General features: G+C 36.2%; 4 protein-coding genes across 7 annotated transcripts; 2 read left to right on the top strand and 2 right to left on the bottom strand.

Moving 5' to 3' along the window:
- Nucleotides 1–147: 147 nt before the first annotated feature.
- Nucleotides 148–3019, bottom strand: LOC111780230 (ribosomal protein L29 family protein). Of its 2 annotated transcripts, none has more exons than XM_087119612.1 (4): nt 2850–3019; nt 2363–2538; nt 696–853; nt 148–514 (listed from the first exon to the last, which is right to left on the bottom strand). In XM_087119612.1, exons 2-4 carry the CDS (start codon nt 2523–2525, stop codon nt 407–409), a joined length of 429 nt encoding a protein of 142 aa, XP_086975738.1. In that variant the 5' UTR covers nt 2526–2538; nt 2850–3019; the 3' UTR covers nt 148–406. The 2 variants fall into 2 exon arrangements, with proteins under 2 accessions (XP_086975738.1, XP_023516339.1); XM_023660571.2 differs by having other exon boundaries at nt 2363–2527; nt 2850–3017.
- A 2910-nt stretch (nt 3020–5929) lies between these two features.
- Nucleotides 5930–11401, top strand: LOC111780224 (nucleobase-ascorbate transporter 6). Of its 3 annotated transcripts, none has more exons than XM_023660563.2 (15): nt 5930–6390; nt 6772–6917; nt 7348–7445; nt 7531–7707; nt 7904–8004; nt 8374–8449; nt 8602–8661; nt 8778–8962; nt 9273–9369; nt 9559–9645; nt 10163–10221; nt 10314–10405; nt 10510–10587; nt 10665–10825; nt 10911–11401. In XM_023660563.2, exons 2-15 carry the CDS (start codon nt 6815–6817, stop codon nt 11127–11129), a joined length of 1593 nt encoding a protein of 530 aa, XP_023516331.1. In that variant the 5' UTR covers nt 5930–6390; nt 6772–6814; the 3' UTR covers nt 11130–11401. The 3 variants fall into 3 exon arrangements, with proteins under 3 accessions (XP_023516331.1, XP_023516329.1, XP_023516330.1); XM_023660561.2 differs by having other exon boundaries at nt 5932–6274; XM_023660562.2 differs by lacking the exon at nt 5930–6390 and adding an exon at nt 6421–6576.
- Nucleotides 11402–13531: 2130 nt separating this feature from the next.
- On the top strand, nt 13532–14751 carry LOC111780227 (uncharacterized). Its single transcript, XM_023660567.2, has 3 exons — nt 13532–14050; nt 14148–14302; nt 14376–14751. Exons 1-3 carry the CDS (start codon nt 13771–13773, stop codon nt 14493–14495), a joined length of 555 nt encoding a protein of 184 aa, XP_023516335.1. The 5' UTR covers nt 13532–13770; the 3' UTR covers nt 14496–14751.
- A 2759-nt stretch (nt 14752–17510) lies between these two features.
- Nucleotides 17511–19763, bottom strand: LOC111780228 (LIM domain-containing protein WLIM1). Its single transcript, XM_023660569.2, is given in 6 exon segments — nt 17511–17796; nt 17798–17974; nt 18478–18567; nt 18668–18708; nt 18792–18888; nt 19386–19763. Coding segments are annotated over 6 exon segments (621 nt in total). The 5' UTR covers nt 19521–19763; the 3' UTR covers nt 17511–17715.
- Between the last annotated feature and the right edge of the window lie 970 nt (nt 19764–20733).

The following is a 20733-nucleotide window of genomic DNA, read 5'->3' as shown; positions in this document are numbered from 1 at the left end:
TCAAGAAGCTAATCAAAAAGCAGCAGCATGTCTAATCCAATCATGTGGCTCTGCCCCCTCTTGTAGGGAATAGAATTGGAATAAGCAAGCAAGACAGTCGCTGCACAGAATCTCATCAAAGCCAATGCATCAGTACACACACACACATTCTAGAATAATAAACTTGGCCCTTGTTTAATCTTTGCCACAATTAAAAACATCTTCAAAACTTTGATTAGTGTTGATAAAACATTATTAGAAATCGTCGAACAATTTTCGAGGCTTCTTCTAATGATATTTCCTCGATTACAGAATGATAAGGCGTTGCATCGGACGTGCATTATCATGCTAACACTTCCTCCTTTTGTCACCTTGATGATAAGCTCCACTGCATGCAAGTGCTGATTTTGAAATACCGATTCGCTAATCACAGAGCGTTTACCATCCTCTTCATCTCTGCAGATCTCCGAGGATCTGGTTCGTCGATGGCTCTCTCGGTAAGTACTTGCTTGATTCGGCACATTGACTTCCGCACCTAAATTACGAGCACCGACAACCATCATCGACATTAGAATAGAAAAGTAGTGAAAGGAGAACCATCACAAGCCCTGAGATCACACAACTGAAGAAGCAGGAGAAAGAAACAAATACAGCGAGAAAGCAAATTGAACTTATATTACAATTTAAATATAATACAAAATCTCAATCAACTTTACCTTGGGAATGCGTTCTGGATTAGGAAACCTTAGATTTTGTGCATTAAGCATCTGGCGCTGTGTCATCAACATATTTTTCTCCTTCAACAGAACATACCATAGCTTATTAAGATCATCCCAAGACTTGAGCCGAAGTTCTGAAGCCTTCCAACTTCGACCTAACAGCATAGGAATTGCAATTAGAATCTCAATAATGTCTTTTCAAGAAGGCACAAACTTTCAGCCATAAGAATCAGAGCTTTTTCTAACTTCTAATGAATGGGATTTTTCTCCCTCGCATTCTGCAAGACATATGAGTTTTGTACTTCGGCCCGTGGTTGTTTAATTATACTATAAACTGCAATCGTCACAAACTAAAGAAAATTTCCAAGCTGAACAATCTGTCTGTCCATGAGCTAATCCTACAAAATTATATACATTGCAAAATTCATAAGATACTAATATCTCTAATCCTACAACTTTGAGGATTCTTTGGTTATCCACGGGAATTTGGATCTCGCACAAGTATCCAAGCTTACAACATTAGGGCCGAACAACTTCAGGGATATTTCATTCCTATATAGTATAGGCGGTGACCAAGAGGGAGGACCCTCTAAATCTCATAAATTTTCTATTACATCGTACTTCGTTTTTGGTTGTTTGAACTTTTAAGAGACCTTTATTCCTAAGAAGTAGGGCATATACATACATGCATGCATGTGTGTGTGTGTGTGTGTATGACAACTTCGGCAAAAGGTCAAGTCTGTATGACATGAGAAAAATGTGTATCCTAAAACAAAATATCCTTTGACAAAGAGCAGCATTTTCCGGTACCACAAATTTATTCAAAGTGAGTAACCACACGAATAGACAAAATGATAAAACATTAACGTAACATTAGTATCATACGAGTAACCATAACAGAACAATTTATAAAAATTCTGAAAACGCACATTTTCAAGGGCTGATCACATGGCACACATAACACAGATTCAGCAATAAAAAAGCACTGACAGGTATAGAAGCTATGCAGATAGATCAGACATAATCATGCCAACCACACCCATTTAAAGTCCTTGCTCCTATTTTCACTATGCAACCAATCAGGTAATTGTACAAAAAAAAAACATGTAATCAAAGAAAACAAAGGAGGAAGAACATATACTATTGAAATTATGATAAACTAAATCTTTTTTTTTTTTTTTTTTTTGGAGCACTTTGGTGTCTCTCAGGTGTTGAGAAATCTGTAGGTCTCAGTCCAGCATAGTTATTTGTAATTACTCATTTTCATCTATTATATCATGTAAAATCCAGTAACATAAAACATATAACATTTGTGATGTTTTATCAATCAATCAGAATCCACAGTCCCCGCCTGTAAATAATTATTTGAACTGGACCAAGTAACCTGTAACCGGTATGAATCAAGATGCATTCCAACTCCATACACGACAAGGAGGGTATTTTCTTTTAGTGCAGTGGCTGAATCTGATCAATTTGTATTCATTCCCATGAGTAAGTAGACTATCCATGACTTCAAGTTCAAATTTCAGTATTTCACGATATCAAACCAGATACCCACCAAAGGAACAGTATTTTGAGACAAATTCTTCAAAATGAAGGAACCAAACTACAAATTTATAGATTGATAAAGAAGACCAAAGTTTGAAGGCGATATATGAATATACCATATACAACAGGTTTGTCGTCATTTGGACTTCTATCTGCCTCAAAAAACTCCTCAAGCGGGTTGTAGCCCATCGTAGTTGTAGAAGCAGCAGCTGTGGCAGAAGAAGTTTCTGATCTAGCAGCAGCCAGAAATCTTCTCCCAATCACTCGAGTCAAAAACATGGCTGCACCAATGCTGCTTGAATTGCAAGACTAAAACAGTGAGACTATATCTGTATATCCATATCTATAGCATAAACAGCGAGACAATAAGGGAGAAAATTTTTGTGCAATTTTCCCCCTTCGTTGTAAATTCTGAAATTAAATAGTGGATTTTACATATTTCTGAAACCACATCTCGATTTTCCGCTAATCGGATATTGTATCAAATAAAAAAAAAAAAAAATCGTATAAGAAAAGTTAAAACTCCTCCCTTCTTTCATTAGACAAGTTCAAATTTGTGTTTTTCGAGTGGGAAGAAAGACATGGATGGAGATTGAGAAATACCAGTTACAAGGGAGAAGAAAATCAGAGCAAAATCGCAAAGAGGGAGGCTGCGGCGCCACGAAAGAAAGAAAGCGACGGTGGCAGTGGCAGTGGCGGCGGCGGCGGCAACACTGAGCTGCTGAAACGGAGGAGGAGACGGCGCGAAAAGAAGAAGAAGAGTTATTTTGTTCTAGAAACTAGTTTAGGGTTATCCTTTTTCTTTTATTAATTTTTTATTTTATTTTACATAGTGGGCTCGGTTTTGTTTTCTGGGCTGACCTTAAAAAAAATGGCGGGCAGTTAGTCGTGGCTAATGAGGGCCAGACATGGCTGCTGGCCTTTCCTTCCCATTTTAATGTAGGCCCAATTACTATCCGGTTGGTTGTGTTGGTGGTCCGAGCAACTCAAATAGAGTTTACCACCTGACCTGACCTGACCCAACCCAATCCAATCCAATTCTCTATTCTCGCTTTGGGTCGGGTTGTAAGTTCTTTTTTATTATTATTTAAAAAATCATACTTATCCACAATACATATTACATTAATAATTAAAATACCATAAAGTTCAAGTATCAACTATTCACAAACCATAAATTAGTAACAAACATTAAATGTTATTGGGTCGGGTTGTAACCTTATTTTTCAGGTTAATTGAGTTAACCCGACCAAAAAATGTTAACCCACGAGTGATAATATATAAAAAATAGTATTAAAAAAAAACAGACACGTGGCAACACTCTTATAACCAAACAATTATACTATTTAAATAATAAATTTCATCATTCTCCAATTTCCTAAAATAAACACGTATCCATGATGACCCAAACTATGAAGTAATTAGGAAATAATAATTTTTGCAAATCTCATCCTCATCATTAAGATGTGATATGATTCGAAGTTCCCAAAGTAAGATAAGTTGAAATAATTAGAATATAAATCGAATTTAGGGTGTGTCCCATGTGGCCCACAATAATAATAAACAAAATAAAAAAGCCAACAAGTAGGTAAAGTATATATAAATTATAAAGTTATTTAAAGGAAAAAAAAATTAAACTTGATGATATAAAAATACAATTATATAATTTATTGGACGAATTTTATATTTATTTAAAGTTTTCAAATCATCATTTTATTTTGGAAGTTACTAGTTAATGAGTCTTTCTTTTTATTTGTTATTTTTTAGTTCTTAATGATTTCATCTCTAATTTGAACTCCAACACTGAAATTTTAAAATCTTTATGTTTTTGAGACGATTCATAATCATTAAAAAAATTGAAAGAAAAAAAAAAATATATATATATATATGGTTATCTAATAATTGTTAAATAAATAAAATTATTACTCACGTTGTAATAAACTCATCGAATAATTTATTATTTTCAACCAATTTTATTTTGGTATTTAAATTTGATGTTTGTATTATAATTTATACGCTATCAAATATTTTATACTCAAAAAAATATTTTTATTTTATATATTTATTTAAGGAACATTATTTTCACTCGTCCTATCATAAATGTGAATATTCGAAAATATATAGAAAATTATAATATACTTTTATTAACAAGAAAAATGATAAAATTATATAAAAGAAGCACCATAAGTTTTATGATTTTTGAGAGAATAATAATAAAACATAGGTAAACGTAAACCATCTTATTTATTAAAATATAAGATTGGGTGATGTACGTATGGAACATTCGATTCGTCCCAAATATACCTTTTAAAAAATAAAAAAAATAAAAAAAATAAAAAAATAAAAAAATCCCAAATATACTTACTTAGGAAGCTAAATGGAAGGGTTTAGATTGGGTGCGGCCTAAAGCATGTTAAGAAAGTTCAACGCGCGTGTACAAAAAGCCAAAATTGAAGGCAATTGCCAGCTGTATTGTCAATATACGTGGCTTTTCTCTTGTGGCTAATAAAATTATTTTATTTTATTATTTTTTCATGTCTTTTTTTACTTTTAAACATAAACCAACCATTTTTTTAAAAATGAATAATTAATCCTCTAGAAGGCACTTGCATCACGAGGGAAGAAAAAAAAATGATGACGTGGATTAGATTATGGGTAAAATAATTGATAAAAATATTAGAATGCATGTTTTATATAAATAAAGTATTTTTTTAACAATTTTATTACATTATTTTAGATAATTAATTACAATAAACTATTTTACTTTTTATAAAATTGTATTATTAAAATAATTTTAACTAATTTAATTTTCATTCACGTATTCTTTAGTTGTAATAAACTTTAATAATTACCCTTAAATAAATGATTTTAGTAAAATTACATAAAATTTAAATTATAAATATTTGGTACGTCAATATACACGGAAGTAAATAACATTCAATGATATATTTATAAATCTTACATTATTATAATAATTTATTAACAAAGCAATAATGTTCCTTAAATTTTAATTTCATTCTTATTTATTAATAAATAATTATAAATAATACACATTAGATTTGATGTATTTTATTAAAGTCGTGAATATTAATAATTATTCTCAAATAAATTGTTTTAATAAAATTTAATAATTAATTATACATATTATAATTAAAAAATCAAATATTAAGGAAAAAAAAAAACTCATGCCAACCTCTTTTTCAATTTTTGGTACATAATTAAAGATAAAAAAGAATATTCAACTTTTATTTTGTTTATTTATTTATTTATATATGAATTATAAAATTGTGTGATAATAGGGATGTGGGAATTGTGTCGGCGGTTCTTTCTTTTGAACGGGCTTTTGTGGATTGGAGCGCCCCTAGTCTACACCCGCCCGATATTCCATTGTTACAGCTCGCACGTGATCGCCACTCTTCAAAATCTCTAAACTACCCCTCCAATTATTTGTGTTCAGGGCCAGGAGGAGTCTACATCCATCAAGGGTATTTCCGTCTTTTCACAGTATACTGACGCATTACTCAAGCCAAAGCTCCGTGCCTTCTTTCTGCTTGTTCGGGAATCGCGTAGAGAAACGATTGGCAACAAGTTTTATTTCTTTCCTTTTGATGAAACCCTAATTGGTCAAACGTCGTCGTTTGGGTTAATTAAGGAATTAAATTTGTTTATGGCGTGCGGGTGCATCAGATGTGTGTTTTGAATGGGAACATTGAAGGAAGGGAGTTGCAGTAATGGCTGTGTTTAAGATGGAAAATTTACTAAATTTCATGTTAAGAGAATGGAATAAAGAATTGAACTAAAAGGGTTTAGGAAAAAATGAAAAATTAATGATAAAAAATAATTCTTGAGAGAGAAAGTTAGAGAGGGAATCTGGAAAAAGGAACTTCGCAGCTATCCCCGCCAGTGTATATGCAGAGATTCTTTTGTGTATCAGATCATTCTATCTTTCATACCCGCTTCACAGCATAGCTATCTCTTGAGCTTTGCTGGTGCTGTTCTGGACTGTGCTTTTGCTTCAAATTTATTGCGGGGTTTTCCTCTCTTCCCTTTCCTCTGTTTTCTACTTTTTTCAGTGAACACTTTAGGCTGTGGGGTGAATGCTGTATTGACTTTTAAGCGTTTTCCCACTTGATTTTGCTTCTCAAAGGTTGTTAAAAGCTACTTTTGCTCATCTTTCTTGCAATTTTTTGGTTTGGAAATTAGTGGGACTCATGGGTTTTCCTCGTTTTAATAATCCACCCAAGGGCTACCCTCTATTGTGTTTGTGCTATTTATTTTGTTGTGTGGAGTTCCATCTATAATATTCCCGCCTAGTGTTCTTGTGGAGGTGCTTGTGAGTGTTTTAATCTTCTGGGTCCTCATGTTTTTTACCGCTTTCTCTGCCTCTGTTCTCACTTTAGTGTGCTATACTCTAAGATTAGGACATTTTCATCAGTTGGGGTTTTTGTTTTGGATGATTTGGGATATGGGTTTTTCTTAGATTTGAGTTTGGTTGTACATGTTCTAAAATTTTTTGTTTCTGGGGCAGAGGGAAAGAACTGTTTCAAGCAGAGGAAGTTGTGAAGTGAGTCATGGCGGGAGGTGCAGCACCGAAAGTAGAAGAGCCACAAGCTCATCCACCGAAGGATCAGCTACCCAACGTTTCTTACTGCATTACTAGTCCACCTCCATGGCGTGAGTCTCTTTTTGCATCCCTTTTTTCCTCTAAGCTTTCCAAGTTGAGTTCTATTTTCAGAACATTGGCCTTGTTTTGCCCAAGACGATCGTAGTTCGAGTTCGATTCTTCTGAAACTAATTGGTTTCCGTATGGTTAGCTATTTTCAGTTCTTGCAGTTTCTTGATTCTTCACCACCGTGTTATGTATTAATAGCTGATAGAAACTTTTCTTTTATGTTCATTCTCCGCCGTTTTCCTCTTTATTTTGATAGATTCTGCTGTTTGGAAAGTAAATTTGTACCTCTGTGAACGAATCTGGCAGATCTTCTGATAGCATTATCTTCTAAATTTGTCATGGGAATAAAGCAGCTAGTCATTCCTTTGTTCGCATCTTTTGCGCTAATGGGAATAAACACCATTTGTTCCTTTGTTTTTTTTCCTTATGCAGCTGAAGCTATACTTCTTGGTTTCCAACATTATCTGGTGATGTTAGGCACGACGGTTCTGATTCCTTCTTTTCTTGTTCCTCAGATGGGTGGTGGATTTGTAAGGCTCAAGTGAAACTTTTATATTACATTCCTTTTTATGAAGGTTCTTACAACCATGTGACTGTAACTCATTGTTCTTGTAGGAGGAGAAGGCAAAGGTTGTCCAAACCTTGCTTTTTGTTGCTGGTTTGAATACCTTGCTACAATCGCTCTTTGGGACTCGGTTACCAGCTGTAATTGGAGGGTCATATACTTTTGTACCCACCACTATTTCGATCATCGTTGCTGGTCGGTTTTCTGATACGGCTGATCCTATTGATGTAATGTGAACTAAATTCTTCTTGCGAATTGATATTAATGCCTAGTGTAGGATGTCAAATACTGTGTCATTCATGCTATTAGAAATGCTCATTTGTCTCTATCAATGACTAATTTTAACTAACGAAAGCGTTCTTCATTAGTTATAATTGTGTGTTTCGTTTGAGGCTGTTGACATTGCTTTGCTTGCATATTCAGAAATTCAAGAAGACAATGCGGGCAATCCAGGGTGCTCTCATTGTTGCTTCAACCCTTCAGATTGTCTTGGGCTTTAGTGGCCTGTGGCGTAACGTTGCAAGGTGGGTCGAGTCTACCTTATGAAGGATAACGCAATGATATAATGACAACTTGACGTTTTTTTGGTTAATTGCAAACATATAGCTGCATTACAAGTGCTTTCATGGCATAACATTTGTTGGTTAAATTGATTGATGCAAGGTGTCTGCATGAAGTACTCAATTCATTAAGTTTGCATGTTCGAGGCTCAAGAACTCGGTTCTTAGATGTGTTCATTTTTTTGTTTTTGAACAAGTTCTTAAGCTATTGTTAGATTCTTGTTACATGTGACATTGAGTTTATTTTAGCGACACATTATGAATTGCCTTTCACAATTTTATTGACCCGTCCACTTTGCAAAGCTTGAATTTCACTTTGCTTCCATTCTTCAGGTTTCTTAGTCCACTTTCAGCTGTCCCTTTGGTTTCTCTAGTTGGATTTGGACTTTTTGAGTTGGGTTTCCCGGGGGTAAGTCTCTCCCATTCCCGCTCTGCGTCTTCGTGTGCATGTGTTTCTTAAAAGGAATTGTTATTATACTCGTAATCGCAATGCTTAGACATGCCTACAATATCTGATTAATTTTTCCCTACAATGGGTCTAACATTTGGCTTGGATGATAGGTTGCCAAATGTGTGGAGATTGGACTGCCGGAGCTTATACTTTTGGTCTTTGTTTCACAGGTACTCCTTTCAAGCAACACACATTCAGTGTTTTCTTTATATTCCTCTTCTTTTACAAAGAAAATCATTTGTTTTGTGATCGTCTTTCGCTATAATCATGTATACTTCTTGTGCAGTATTTGCCTCAAGTGATCAAATCTGGAAAACACATATTTGATCGTTTTGCAGTCATTTTTTGTGTGGTGTTTGTGTGGATTTATGCTTTCCTACTGACAGTAGGAGGGGCATACAAAGGTGCACCGTCTAAAACACAATCAAGTTGCCGTACTGACCGCTCGGGGCTTATAGAAAACGCTCCATGGTGAGTTATGACCTGCTAAGATCAAAATTGTGAGCATGAAGTCACAATCCTAGCTTAGGATGTTGAAGGAATCTCTTTTTGGCCTACCTCTCCATTATTTCATTTCTTTTACCTGTTGTGTTTCAACGTCTGATCTTCGACGCAGTTTTGTATATTCCTTTTGAACATTCAACGTATTCGTCGATCAACTAGAAGAGATTATCAACGAAAATCAAAATATTTTATCAAACCCATTTATTTTTCATTGGATATCATTAATCCTGGTTCATGATGGGATCTACATTAAGTAACATGGAATTTACATATGCAGGATAAGACTTCCATATCCATTTCAATGGGGAGCACCTTCATTTGATGCTGGTGAAGCCTTTGCCATGATGATGGCATCATTTGTTGCTTTAGTAGAGGTTTGTTTTCTTTTCTTGTTTCAACGTCGCTCTTTTTCTTATTTCTTCACCTTCTGTTTCCTTCGCAATTGCTTGGTTTCTGGTTTCTCAAGTTAACGATGCCATCGAAAAGTAGTTTGTTATTATTGACAATACATTTGTGAACTTGAAGTGATCCCCACTTTCTCCCTTGCCCCATGTCAAATGCAGTCCTCTGGTGCCTTTATTGCTACGTCCAGATATGCAAGTGCGACTCAGTTGCCTCCCTCGATTCTCAGTCGCGGTGTTGGTTGGCAGGTATTGTAAAGTTATCTTATCTATGTAATATGAAATATGCGACTCGTAGTTGCATGGTGGTCCATGATTTTATCCATTTAGTTGTTTTCTTGTGTTGATATTGCCCAAGGTCTGTGCCACCCGGAAAAAAAAGGTTGATGATTTAATAAGAACTTTGCAAGCACAATGTTCGAGTTCGCTACTAGTTTGCATAACTAGCAGACACAAACACTATCATTATCATGATTCACATACCTGACCGTAACTTTTTAATAACCGAGTATTGAGCCTTATTCCGCTTTGCCCATCATAAGCTAGCTCTAGGAGACAACAAAAGTGTTAAATTATAAAGTTTTCCCTTTGAAGGCTTGAAAGCAGGCTGTGAGGGGTATAAGAGATACTATTAAGCCTTGGCATGAGCTATTAACTATGCCTGGGTCTTGTCATGGCCATAGCTCTGTAGCTAGCTTGTAGTGTATTGAAAAGCTTATTGCATCTGACCCCTTCAACTTATCTATGCAATCGTTTCTGACCTCAGGGAGTTGGAATTCTGCTTTCTGGGCTGTTTGGAACGGTGAACGGATCGTCGGTGTCCGTGTAAGCGTTTGCTGCCTTTAGCAGAATAATTCGATCAAGTACAAAAATTGTTCTTCGTCCCTTTTAAGGTTTTCTTACTTTTTATATTTTAGTGAAAATGCTGGTCTCTTGGCGTTAACCCGAGTTGGCAGTCGAAGGGTTGTGCAGATTTCAGCTGGATTCATGATATTCTTCTCCATTCTCGGTAAGTTTCTGATAGATATCGGTTGAACTCTTTAGTCCGAACTCGAGTTAGAAGTAGGCACCAATCCTCGTGTATATCTGTTCTTATTCTCCGTGGGTTTGCAGGGAAATTTGGAGCAGTCTTTGCATCCATTCCAGCCCCCATTGTTGCAGCTCTGTACTGTCTTTTCTTTGCTTACGTGGGTAAGCGTTCGTCTTCGATAATTGGAAGTACAATAATTTAGTGATCTTGGTTGGTAAATGATGGATTTTGTTTGCAGGCATGGGAGGTTTAAGCTACCTACAATTCTGTAACCTCAACAGCTTCAGAACTAAGTTCATATTAGGATTCTCCATCTTCCTAGGACTCTCTGTGCCACAATACTTCAATGAGTACACAGCCATTAATGGGTTTGGTCCAGTCCACACAAAAGCAAGATGGGTAAGTTCTGATGATTTCTTCTCCCCTCATGGTAAATTCTGATGACATTGACATTGACATTGTTGCCTGTTCTATTGCTCTGTAGTTCAACGACATGATCAATGTCCCGTTCTCTTCCGAGCCATTCGTCGCTGGAATCGTGGCATATTTTCTAGATAACACAATGCATAAAAAGGGCGACGCCATCAGGAAAGACAGGGGCAAACACTGGTGGGACAAGTTCCGATCGTTCAAGGGCGATACGAGAAGCGAAGAGTTCTACTCTCTGCCTTTCAACCTGAACAAATATTTCCCATCTGTGTGAGTTGTTGGTGTCTTCTGTCAAATGCTGCTGCCTGCTTGCTTCATTCAAATGAGTCTGTGGAACGTATTGCCAGTACCAGCTGTATAAGTTAGCTTCTTTTCTCTATACGATTACCTTTATTTATAACTTCATTTAGTTGCGTCGTTTTGTACATCGAACGAAGAGGTCGGTTTCAAAGTGTCCATGGAAAAACAAACGCCTCTTCTATTTTTTTCCTTTTGTAGCCATCGGAGCATAGTTTAATAGTAATTGACATATATTCCTTTTCTTGAGGTCGAGGCACGTGTCAATCTCGTGTCAATCTCTTAGGTGCTAGTGGTTTAGATTGAAGGCGACCAGACAAAGGAAGCATCTAAAAATTTAAGGCAACTCATTTAAAGTTTTAGGTGAGAGGGCTATTCAAGGTTGGAAATGAGTGCATTTTGACAAATCAACTATAATTCAAGGCTGCATTGCCCTACCCTTCAAAATTTTCCAATCAACTTTAAACCAAAATGACCCAAATGGTAATTGAGTTGTGAGACTCCTGAACACGATACGTAATGGGTTAATCTGGCTCCCACGAAAGATGGATTGTGAGATCCCACATCGGTTGGAGAGAGGAACGAAATTTTAGGGTATGGAAACCTCTATTACACTTTGAGCATGACTAAGTTCAAATTCTTGGTTAAGCATCTTAATGTCGAGCTCGAGCCCCTATATTTCGAAACTAATAAAGAAGAAAAGGCTTTGGAAATTAATGGACGAGATTAAGTCCAACGGGCTTGCTTTTTAATTCTTGGATTAATGACTTTAATCATCTTTTCAATCATATGATTGAATAGACCACGTTCTTCGTAATTCAATTAACCAATCAAATCTCTAAGATCGAAACAATTTTTCCATCTAAATAAAAAGATTCCCTCTACTCGTGAGTCACACTCCGAAACAAAACAAAAAAACATTGAATTAAACTCTTAAACTGTGGAATGAGACTTGTCTTATGTTTCTTTTTGAGTTGCAGCTAAAGGATGATAAGAAATGAAGATGCCTTTTCATTTTCTTGCAGAAGAAGGCATTATTGCCAAATAATCTGATAACAACATTCTCTTCTATCATTACTATGAAACCCTAAAACCAACGGAATAACTCATCTTTAAGCATATGGTGAGTGGTGAGTCATTGAGATAAGATTTGGGAGTGAAATTACTTGGGTATCCTTCATTTCTTCCCTTTTGGCTTTCAAATATGTACAAAGATATAGGGTTAAGTTGGTCAATATCAATGAAAACAGTGCCTAAATATGCCAACTTTTGGGTCTCCAGGTGTTTGGTTAGTGGGTTTTGGGAGGTCACTAAAGTTTCGAAATTTGGGTTGGTACGTTACTGTGGTTCGATTCTATGAGGAGAATGGAGCATTCCTTATAAATGCGTGGAAACCTTTATTTAATAGAAACGTTTTAAAATCATAGGCTGATAGCAATACGTAATGAGTGACAATATCTGTTACCCAATTTAACCGTGGAAGAAGGGCTTCCTAGCACTTGAAGAACACACTTTTTTAATTTTCTTTGAATGAACACAGTTTGGCTCCAAATTCAAGAGCCAGAGCGTGGCAACTATTTCTGTCACATCTTACAACCACAATGATATTGGCAAATGCCTGCCAAAGATGTTGCACAAACGTGTTCTGTAAACGCCATTTGCAAATCCTCTTATTACGCTTCACGATTGATTATTATCGGTAAGCTTTCTATTTTCAATCGATTTCTTCTTCTTTCCGTCCATTATAAAATTAGGGTTTCATTTATTCCGATCGATTAAACAATCCCAACAATGGTTGCTGATTATAATGTATAAGAAAACCCTATAAGTAGTCGAAGAACCAAAAGAAGAACAAGAAGAAGCTTATCGGGCAGTGAGTCTGAGTTAAATGGAAGCTTTAGTGAAAAGGGTAAACTTCCTTTTCGAAAGGGAAATGGTTTTTAAAGAAAAAGAAGAACCCCCTTTGATGGGACACCACTCATTATACTGTTGCTTAGGGTTTGTTTGTTTGGTTGTTTGGCTGTTTCATTCTTGGAGCTATGGAATTTATGAACTCATCTCTTATTGCTGGATTAAGATTTGTTGTATCCTTTTGAAAGAAAATGGTTTAATGGATTGGATTTTGAGGTGCCCACAAGATTTTTCACCTCCAATTCTGTTCTGTTTCTTGTGGGCTACTTGAAAACTACTCCCAGTTGTGTAATCCAAGGAAATGTTTGACATTTTCTGAGGAAAATTTTGTCTTGTTTGTGGTCCTGTTGGAATCATTACTTTGAGAGTATGACATTCAAATTTATTGATATTCATTTATTCTTTTCCATTTACAAAGTGGTGGTATTCATCATGTAATGTACATATCAAGAGTTGAAGCTGTAATTTCACCTTTGGAACCAGATCCCCTGTTCTTCCACCCACCCAATCATAGCTCAACACCTCATATCTTGTTGGATAATCTTGCCCCTCTTTACCCCAAGGTGTATTAAACTGATAAGAATTTAAGGCTGCTGGTGAATGAGTGTCTGTTGTGGCTATAAAAAAGAGATTGGTCCTCTCTTCATAGCCTCCCCTCTTGCTTACCATTAGAGAGAGAGAGAGAGAGCGGAGAGACTGGCGGAGAGATGGGGAATTGCCAAGCCATTGATGCGGCAACACTTGTGATACAACACCCAGGTGGGAAAGTGGACAAATTGTATTGGCCTGTGACGGCTAGAGAGATTATGAAGATGAATCCTGGTCACTATGTGGCTCTTCTCATCTCTACTGCCATGTTTACTCCAAATGAAAGTAATAACAATAGTGAAACCACCAGTAATTCGGTTCGTTTAACTCGAATCAAGCTTCTCCGCCCGGCTGACATGCTTGTTCTTGGCCAAGTTTACAGGCTCATCACTTCTCAAGGTCAGTTTTATCATATCCAACACATAAAGTTCTTGAAATCTCTTAATTTTATAGGCTTAACTTGAATTAATGGCTTCATTTTGTTTGTGAGTATCAGAGGTTATGAGAGGCTTATCAGCAAAGAAACAAGCAAAGGTTAAACAAAACCAGTTAGAAGCAGCAGAGAAGCCAGAGAGGAGGAAAGAACATCCGCCCCGACGTTCCGATGCAGCAGCAGCTGGAAGATCTGTCTCTGATCAAGATCCTGTTCAGGTGAATTTCTAACCCCAAAAAAACATAATTTTGAAGGAAGTTCTTTGACAAACGAACTGCATAACTGTTGTAGGCGACGAAACACGAGAAGAACAACGGACCGAGGACAAGTACATCGACGACAACCTCGGCCACGGCCCGATCAAGAACATGGCAACCTTCATTACATAGCATCTCAGAAGGTGGAAGCTAATCATTTATGTTCCCTATTCCCACATGCTATTGAGAGACAGGGTGGCACAGATTGTGGTATAAGTTGGTGATAATGATATTAGAGTGGTGGCTGTAAAAGAGTTGTTTGAAACTGTGCATAGGAAAGGGAAAGCAGGGTGGGTAATATTATATAGTGTAAGGAGTTAAGATTCTTCAAACATCTCTGTAAATCCAAAGTCATTTTCAGTAATGAAATATGGGACTTCAGCAAAAGAACAGAGCTCAGTTTTTTTTTACCATTCTGATTTACTGTTTTATCTGTTCATAGTTTCATCTGCTTTAGCATACCATTTGCTTCAAAGCTTACAACTCAGGAGGAACACAGTTGAGATGATGTTGATTTGAATCTCTGTCATCTCAGCTTAGCTAAGCATTGTACGGTATCATGTCTTTTCCAATAATTTTTTTGTCTTGGAACTAACCAAATGGGTTAGCTTAGTTGGGTTCGAGCCACCACTAGTCGATATTGTCTGCTTTTAGTCTGTTATGTATCGTTATCAGCCTCACGATTTTAAAATGTGTCGTAAGAAATGCTTCGTTCTTCTTTCAAACCCAGATTAGTTGAATCAACAAATACAGAAAAGGAAGAAAGAGACCGTCCATGCAAGGAGGATACAGTGCAATGTGAGCAGTGAAATTAGATCATTGAAGGGCTAATTGGGAATGGAAAAGCACAGTAGCAATTTAGAGTCGAAAAATTTATTTATTTATTTGTAGGGTTCGAAGTTGGATGAATCTCGAGTAATTCCTTCCCCTTCGGCTGATCTTGTCCTTGTTTTATAGCATACCCATGTCGAGGTCGTTAAGCGCACTACTCTCAAACCAGGTCACAACGTCCCCTTTGTGAGGAGACACCCTTTCTTACTAAGATCGAGAAATTTGAACTTCAAAGTCGATACGGTATACATGTACTAGTTCAAGTTGGTGGGGTTGTAAGAAATTTTATGAGAATTAAATTACATAGATAAATGGCATTAACAAATTGAATGAAAAATATTATCTTGATGTGCTTCTGCGAATCATTTAGGAAGTCCGATAGTTTCAAAAGATGATTGGGATGACAATATTTTACTCAGATTAGAGCGTATTGATGAAACAACCATTCAGGATTGTTCTCAAGAAGTTGCAGTCTCTGTTTCCCCAAAATCTGTGCTCTCTAGATAGGAGGATTACGAGGGCTGCTGAAAATCCTGCGCCTGTATCGCTCAGTAATCTGAAGGATGTTGATCGATTTAGACGCAGTGCTATTCATGATCACTAAGGATCATGGAACTCTGTTAAGAGCTTGTGGAGATTGCGATTAACTTGGATCTTGACGGAAAATGTGAAAAAGGCGATCCTGAAGAGTTCGTCGCATGCCAAACTATGATTGAACACAGGATGAGCTGCAAAAAGACGGAGCCGAAGTAAGTATTCTTCAAATTCCATACCTGTTCTTACTGTTCTTCAGCATGAATGTATATCTTTAGTTCTTTTTTTTGCATGAAGGTCGAGTGAGTACTAAAAAGTGCCCTAGATTGTTGTTTTACGAGATTAATGGGAGGCTTCTGAACTAGTTTAGAATCTTTTGAAGCTTTTTTTTTCTGCTGCTTTCTATAGAAGTAAAGTAGAGACGTAATTGAAAAGGAGAAAGGAAAGTGAGAGTTGCCATGCATGAACGCAATCAAAAACCTTAAGACAAAATGAGTAAGATATAGTGCAATGTGACAGTGCACTCGTGCGTAGCTATAGTGAAATAAGATAATTGAGGGCTAATTGGGATGCGATGGATCAGCACTCAACACCAACAATGTAAAAGAAAAAGGAAATTTGTCATCATTTTTTTGCATATTTTTGACCTCTGATGCAATGATTAACTTGATCTTTTTCTGGGTGAACTTTAAAATAAGAGGAATCTTGTTCAATACCCAAGGCATCGTTGCTTGAAGTTTTATCATTTTTTTTTCCTTAAAGAAGCCAGAGCTACAGGCCATAGCAGGAAAAGCATAAGATTCATAGCTTTTGTTTTCTTTTTAGATTTTCTAAGTTATTGCTCCACTTTAGAGATTGCTTTTTGATCATAGAAACAACCAGCAGATCATCTCCACTTAGTAGGTGGAGGAGCGTTCATCTGGGTCCTTGGATTCCAAGCAATCATAGTTTTACACAGATTTTCTACGATTCTCTGTGCAAGCTTGGTGGCTTTTCCCTTATAACCTTTATGTAACGGCTCAAACCCACCGCTAGCAAATATTACCTTTTTTGGGCTTCCCCTCAAGGTTTTGAAACGCGTCTACTAGAGGAAAGTTTTCACGCCCTTATAAAAAATGCTTCGTTCTTCACCCCAACTGATGTGGGATCTCACACTTTATCTCTTATTCTCAATCGATCATATCAAAATGCAGTTGTAAATTAGAGCTATGAAGGAAGCCAGTTCTCACCCAAACCAACATTTTCTCTTTATCATATAAATCCATTGAAAAGTTCACCTGCATATTTGAATGGCTGAGCTTTTCAAATTTCATATTTTTCTACCATTTTCCTCCAATTCTAGGATGCATCTGATCTGCAGATCTGAGCTCAAACTTTATTGAGTTCAGTTCAATCCCAGCTCTGGTTTGGTTTTATTACCTTTTCTGCCATATCAGATTCCTCAGTTCTGAAAACTTCTTTTTTCCAAGAAAATCACATCAAGGGAATAAAACAAAACAAAAACACCTTACATACTCGATGAATTATGAAAAACTTCCTGCTCCACAGATTAGGAGGCATATCATTGGTGAGTCATTGAATCTCATTCAGTGACTCCAGCTGTTAGATAAGAATAATAATTGAGATATCTCTCATAATTTAGAAGATCTTGTTTGCTTTCTATCCAGATCCAAGATCCCCTAAGATCAGAAAGGAGCTTTCTTTTATGGAAGTGCTGATACAAGAATATGTACCTCTTTCTGCATGTTTAAATGTGATTTAAAGTTATGATCATCTGAAACAAAGCATTCACTTCACATACAACTACAAACAAACAAACTTGTTGATGGAAAAATGAAAATAGCTTATAGTCTCAATTGAATAGAAGAACAGTACATCTCATATTTCTGCATGCTTATGGAAGGTTTTCAGCTCACACTCAAAAAAATTATTGAAACTCAAATTTTCCTTATAGTACACTCTATAGAATAGCAAACCCAAACCCGCAAGTATCGACGAAAAATGTAACTTTATCTGTTCCTCATGCACAATATAACAGTTGCATCCGATAACCAGTTCTTCTCAACTGGTGTGTTCTCAGTCACTCCCTTTAATCTCTTCATGCTTGTCAAGTTGGCTGAAATTCCCCTTCTGTTTGAAGAGTTGGTTGTGATGATGCCTACAGTACAGTCGATGTTCGTGTGCTATGTAGTTTGATGGGCTAATCACACATCCTCCATGTGAGCACCTGAAGCAAGCTCTGTGGTATGATTTACTATCTACTGCCACCTGATGGAAGAAAAAGAAAACAGCATCTCTTAAAATTAAGCCAACTAGTTTTAGCGCAATTTGAGCCTCACTCGATTGGTTAGCACATTATATCCTCCATTAAAAGGTTCAGAAGTTCTTCAAAGATTCCATTGCCTTAGATCAAGGAGACCGTCATCTCCAAAAGTGGGATGGTTAGGTTCGAGTCTGAATCAACGCAACACGAAGGGATGAAAAGAAAGCTAGTTTAGGACAACATTCAACTATCCTAGTTTGTAACTTCCTAATGTCATACCGTTTCGAGTTGTATTATTAGGAAATTTCTTGAACTGTAGCTCTTCCTTTTGCATGATAAAGTTGATTCTCTCTCGAGAAAAACAGGTGATTAGGAAGGTTTTGTACTCTTTTAGCATTTGAATGTTTAGGTTGTAAACGTGATGTCAACTTGAGTGAATGATTCATAGAATAGCCACAGGAAGAAAGTAAAAAACTAGAGGCTTTTAAACTGTATAATGGCCATTTACCTTCTCAATTGGATAAACAGTTTTCTTGCAAGTAACACATTTATCTTGAGTTCCAGCAAATAAACTCGACACTTTGCTGTTGGATTGGACCTTTCAAATGTTAATAACAACAACTAGTAGTTAGGAATCAGAGCATAGGTATTGATTTTAGCAGATAAGCTTCCAAAAAATGAATAAAGAAAAGAAAAACCTGATTGGTAGATCTGTCTGTTCTAATGGTTCTTGGAGTACCTAAAGAGAAGAAAGAAGAAGATAATGGACTAAACAAGCAGAAGTCATTGAAGGCGGAAAAAGACTCAACAACAACCAATTACCTTCAAAACTTTTTTCCAAGCTTCCAGTCATCTTGAACAACTGATCAAAGTGAGGTTTGCAATATAATACACCTTCAAAGGAGGAGTAATTGAACAACTGCAGTGACATAAAAAAACAGAATCAGTACCGGTGATGATGTTCGAGCTATGGGCACTAAGCTAACATAAACATAGCTCTACTAATTAAGAAATATCTCTTCGATCAAAAGGTTATGATCTTAAAAGGTAAATTATGATCCTTGTACACTAACGAGCAGAATCTCAACACATACAAAATCTAAGGTAGCAAAATTCATTGTCGAATAAGTTTCGACCTGGGAAAGATATAAAGACAGACTCAAGTGGGAATCGGATAGTTGTGAGATACGGGAATCATTTAACTATTACAACATGAAAATTTTAGCCAAAAGTGCAGATAGAATTGGAAATACGATCATTTTATATCAGTTTGAGATACTGAATATGATGGATAGGATCTGGAAATAGGCATATCTTGAGCAGCCATGCATCTATGCCCATTTACAACAAGCCTCTTATCTAAAGGAAGATCCATATAAGAATGAAATATATGTGTGTAAGATTCAAGAGAGTTACCTTTAGAGTGCTCTTGCAATGGTAGCACCTGAAACAGGCCTTGTGGTAGATTTTGTTATCAGCAGTGAGCTGATCAACCAAGTAAACAGTTTTGTCACAGGCCTTGCACTTTTGGGTTGTCCCTAAAAACGCCATCTTCAAAAAATCTTTAGGATTCAAGGAAGAATATGAACAGAACAGAACAGAACTGAACTGAACTGCCAAGCTGAGAAGAAGGGAAGGGAAGGGAAGAAGAAGAGGCAGAAGATCTTTCCTTCCTCCTTTTTATGTCGTCTAAGTATCCGGCAAATTTCCCTCTTAGAGTCAGAGATTACAGCTCAGGCACATTCAAACAAGCTGACAAATTTCCAGTAATGAGCAATTTGAAAATTTGACCAACATAATTCCCCATCTAGACACCCATTAACTACTACTTCATTTTCCACGTGTCATTTCCTTATTTGATCACATAAAGCGAAAATAATGTCCCAAGAAGTGGATTAATGTTGGGTTTAATGCAATTTTATGACCATATACGTTATATGTTTCAGCACAGCCATGGAAGTAACAGAACCAAGTTTATTTTAATGGGAAATGGTCGGCTCAGTTACAAAGCTGAAAGATGATCTGTAGAATGAAATATAGAATATAGTTAGATCAAGCAGAGTAATGATGAAAGATGAAGACTTTTTCAATAAAAAAAAATAATAAATAAAAAAATTCAATGTCTTTGCATAAGCAAATGTGTGACAGATAAGAAATGCATATACAAGAAATACTATACACATTTTAATTTGTATGAATTCATGATTTGATGTATCACTAAGTCTTCGAACTAATAATTGTGTCAAATTCAATATCTATTCTCGAGCTCTTTTTCTTTAGGGGAAAATTCGATCCCGAATGAGTTATTTTTTCAAACGTTAGGCGATCGAACCTTTATTCAATCATTTACAATTACATTCTATACTGTTTTTTCTTCTTCACACAACATTTGAAGTGGAAATGGAACAATTTCAATGCTGTGATTGTTTTGTTGGTTCTTTTTTTCTTTTCAATTTAGCTTTACATCTTTTCTCATTCTCCTTTTTAGGCGCCGACTTGGAAGAGGGATTGAATTGATCTGTCCCACCCACCATCCTTGTTGTCCTCACCAATATAAATAAGACTACAATAAATTCGAATTATTCCCTTTCTTTTTCGCTTTAAATGTTTTATAATGAATATTATATAAAAAAATCAACCCCACACTACAAAAATATAAAAGAAAACCACCTAATCCACTGGGTATATGCATGCGTTTAAATAATGATACCAACAAATAAATAAAAAGCATTATTTATACTTCAAATCGTGTCAATAATAAACA

The sequence above is a fragment of the Cucurbita pepo genome, chromosome 18 (genome assembly GCF_057944985.1).
Source record: "Cucurbita pepo subsp. pepo isolate OVF chromosome 18, ASM5794498v1, whole genome shotgun sequence".
NCBI classification, from domain to species: Eukaryota; Viridiplantae; Streptophyta; class Magnoliopsida; order Cucurbitales; family Cucurbitaceae; genus Cucurbita; species Cucurbita pepo.
This window is presented reverse-complemented; position numbering and strand designations above follow the sequence as displayed.